The sequence below is a fragment of the Tupaia chinensis genome, unplaced genomic scaffold, assembly GCF_000334495.1.
Source record: "Tupaia chinensis unplaced genomic scaffold, TupChi_1.0 Scaffold000238_1, whole genome shotgun sequence".
NCBI classification, from domain to species: domain Eukaryota; kingdom Metazoa; phylum Chordata; class Mammalia; order Scandentia; family Tupaiidae; genus Tupaia; species Tupaia belangeri.
The window spans coordinates 2,448,082-2,450,545 of record NW_006159716.1 but is presented as its reverse complement, the minus strand read 5'-3'; the positions used below and the strand labels follow the sequence as shown (position 1 = coordinate 2,450,545).

The window sequence follows — 2,464 nt, the reverse complement described above, 5'->3', positions numbered from 1 at the left end:
CCTACTTCCCACTCCTCCCCAAATTCCCTTCCACATCTACTCCCTTCAAGTGACAACTGTACTTCGACCTGAATCCAAACATATGATACACTCAGTCAAAAGATGAGCATTTGTAACGACAGGCTGAGGTTCACTGCAGCAACCACTGCAACGAGAGTTGGGGTTGGCATCGTTCTCCTGGGTGAACCTCAATGAAGGGTGAGAAGGGAGACTGAATGGTGCCTGAGGGGAGCAGGTGTTCCAGCTGGGCAATTGCATTCCATTTAAAAAGTAAGATATATTTTCCTCGCACTGGAGTAAAGGACAGGACATTCCAGCCTTCTGCTCCAGTGGATTGAGTAAAGGTGAGTAAAGCAACAGTTGGGATTATCGGACTTGGCAGGACACGGGCCAGGGCCACCAGCAATAAACTGTTCAGATATATAGTAGGTAGGTTCCTAGACACCTCCTCTGCCTTAAGAATGCGATGTTCTGGCTCTCCAGGTGCAAGAAAGAAGCTGCTGGCTCCGAAGCTGCCTGCTGCACCAAGATGAGAACAGGCATTCAGAGAAGCCCTGGACCACCAGCTGTCCCTGTCCACCTTCCAGAGTTCTGAGAAAGCCTCAGACACCTGACTAAGGACCAATTTGCACTAGACCTGAACCAGGGAGCTGCTACAGAACTGGGATGGCCAGGGGTGCCCTTTGGCTCAGCACGTAACCAAGAACATCGCTTCCTTATATGAGCTGCCCCTTGTTTAGAATAAAGGGATGGTCATACGGTCTCAGCAGTGCGGAATGATTAAACGACAGCGGTGACCGGAAGGGTGTAACATGTGGAAACCCTCCCATCTTGCATGGGGAAATCTGTTCCATGCATCTTACTCCACTCTTCAACTGCGATCACCTAAAAAAAGGAAGCTTCTGCCCTTGAGGGTTACTTCCTTTGTGGGAATGCAGCCTTAGACCGACCTCCCACCTTGGAACCACTCCCATCTGGCAAGCTGCCAGCCTAAGGGCCCTCTTCATGGCTCTGTCCAGGGCTGCTCACGTCAGGAGGGTTCTTCCCGTGCTGCAAGGAGGTCCTGATTAGCAGGACGCTCATATAATGGAAAGAAAACATGGCACTCTCCTGGTGGATAGAACCAGTTTACTCCCTCCTTCCTCCACCCAGATCCCTCTCTGTTCAGAAGCAACTGATGAAAGAATCTTCATAGAAGTTACTCCTTTTGATTGGTTTTATGAAAGGAGGAAATTTCCAAATCCATTCAAAAGAAAGTGACTACAGATTTTACAAGACGTGAACCACCTGGCACCTTCTACTCTAGACCCAGTGAAGCAGACCTAGTCATCTGTCCCTGCAGTAAGCCTTACTTCCTGCACGAGAGGAAAGATGGACACCAACAGTTCAAAAGCACGACAGTCTTCAATATGCGCCTCCCATTCAGGGGAGTGTCTGTGGTCTGCCTTCATTGTTGTTGCCAGACTGCACCTGAGCGTGGAGGTGGGTTTCTGAGATCCTTGCATTGCCCTGCACTGTTCTCTGAGTGTAAAAAAGGATGTAGGCCTGGGTTTTGCACACTTCCTCGACACTGCATACATTCAGCTTTGAGTCATTGCAGTGGACCCAAAAACCTAGGAAACCAAAGAGAGAAAGAGAAAATAACTAGCCAGCTTATATTTCTGGTAAGCAGGCAAACCGAGGAGATGAAGAAAGGGACAGAGAAGTTCTGAACAGACCAACCCTTGCATTTTGGTAGTGGGGGGAGGGACGAGTGAGTGAAACCAACAAACTTCCCCGAAACTGTTGGCTTTAACCCCACTAAATCACACTACACTGCTGCTAACAATGTTGACTGACTGTCATTTTGTCCTTTTACTGAGGCTTTTTCACTGTCTTCTGGACTTCTACAAAGAGCCAGGGTTTTGGACGCAATGGGGAGGGTGGGAGGAGGTGAGGAAAAATGGAAACGGGGTGTGACGAGGAAAATTTAGAAGGACTAAACTGTTCATAGGCTCTGGTTCTGAGGGCTTCAATATCGGTGCACGGGTAGAAATACACCTGCAGCCCACCTGCCCCAGTGCAGTAACTGGGAGGCTCGGCTCCTGAGGACGAGACTGAAAGTTCCTTTGGAGGGACTATTGCATCCCCACTTTCCATGGAAAGGGAGGTAGAAAGGACATAGTAAGTGCTCAGTAAATATCCCCAACTCAATGAGCTGAGGTTAGTAAGATTTACACACTATCCCTGTGAGGTGACCTGGGTACTATTGTTTCTGCATAACCAAGGAGGAAACTGAGGGCGGCAGAAATAAGCATTACTCTGACAGTAACACTATCGATAACCAGTACGATCAATAATACCAAGATAGCCTCCAACACTGAGCAAGCACTGGGTGCTAGGCACTGTTCTAAGCACTTTTATGTGTGTCAGTTTCTTGTACTAGGTCGGCAGGAAAGTTCTGACGTCTTTTTTTCTTCAAAAA

The 2,464-nt window shown here is 48.4% G+C and overlaps 2 protein-coding genes across 3 annotated transcripts in view; one reads left to right on the top strand and one right to left on the bottom strand.

Moving 5' to 3' along the window:
* TOMM6 (translocase of outer mitochondrial membrane 6) overlaps positions 1–763 on the top strand; it is a 9,126-nt gene extending 8,363 nt beyond the window's left edge. For both annotated transcript variants that reach the window (XR_001370390.2, XM_006148581.3), the window contains one exon: positions 484–763. The gene's annotated coding sequence lies outside the window, so the exon portion shown is untranslated. The remainder of the gene's footprint in view (positions 1–483) is intronic.
* A 131-nt stretch (positions 764–894) lies between these two features.
* The window catches only part of USP49 (ubiquitin specific peptidase 49), a 108,253-nt gene continuing 106,683 nt past the window's right edge, over positions 895–2,464 (bottom strand). Inside the window, 1 exon segment of the mRNA XM_006148656.3 lies at positions 895–1,613. Coding sequence (XP_006148718.1) covers positions 1,423–1,613 — 191 coding nt within the window. The 3' untranslated portion in view covers positions 895–1,422.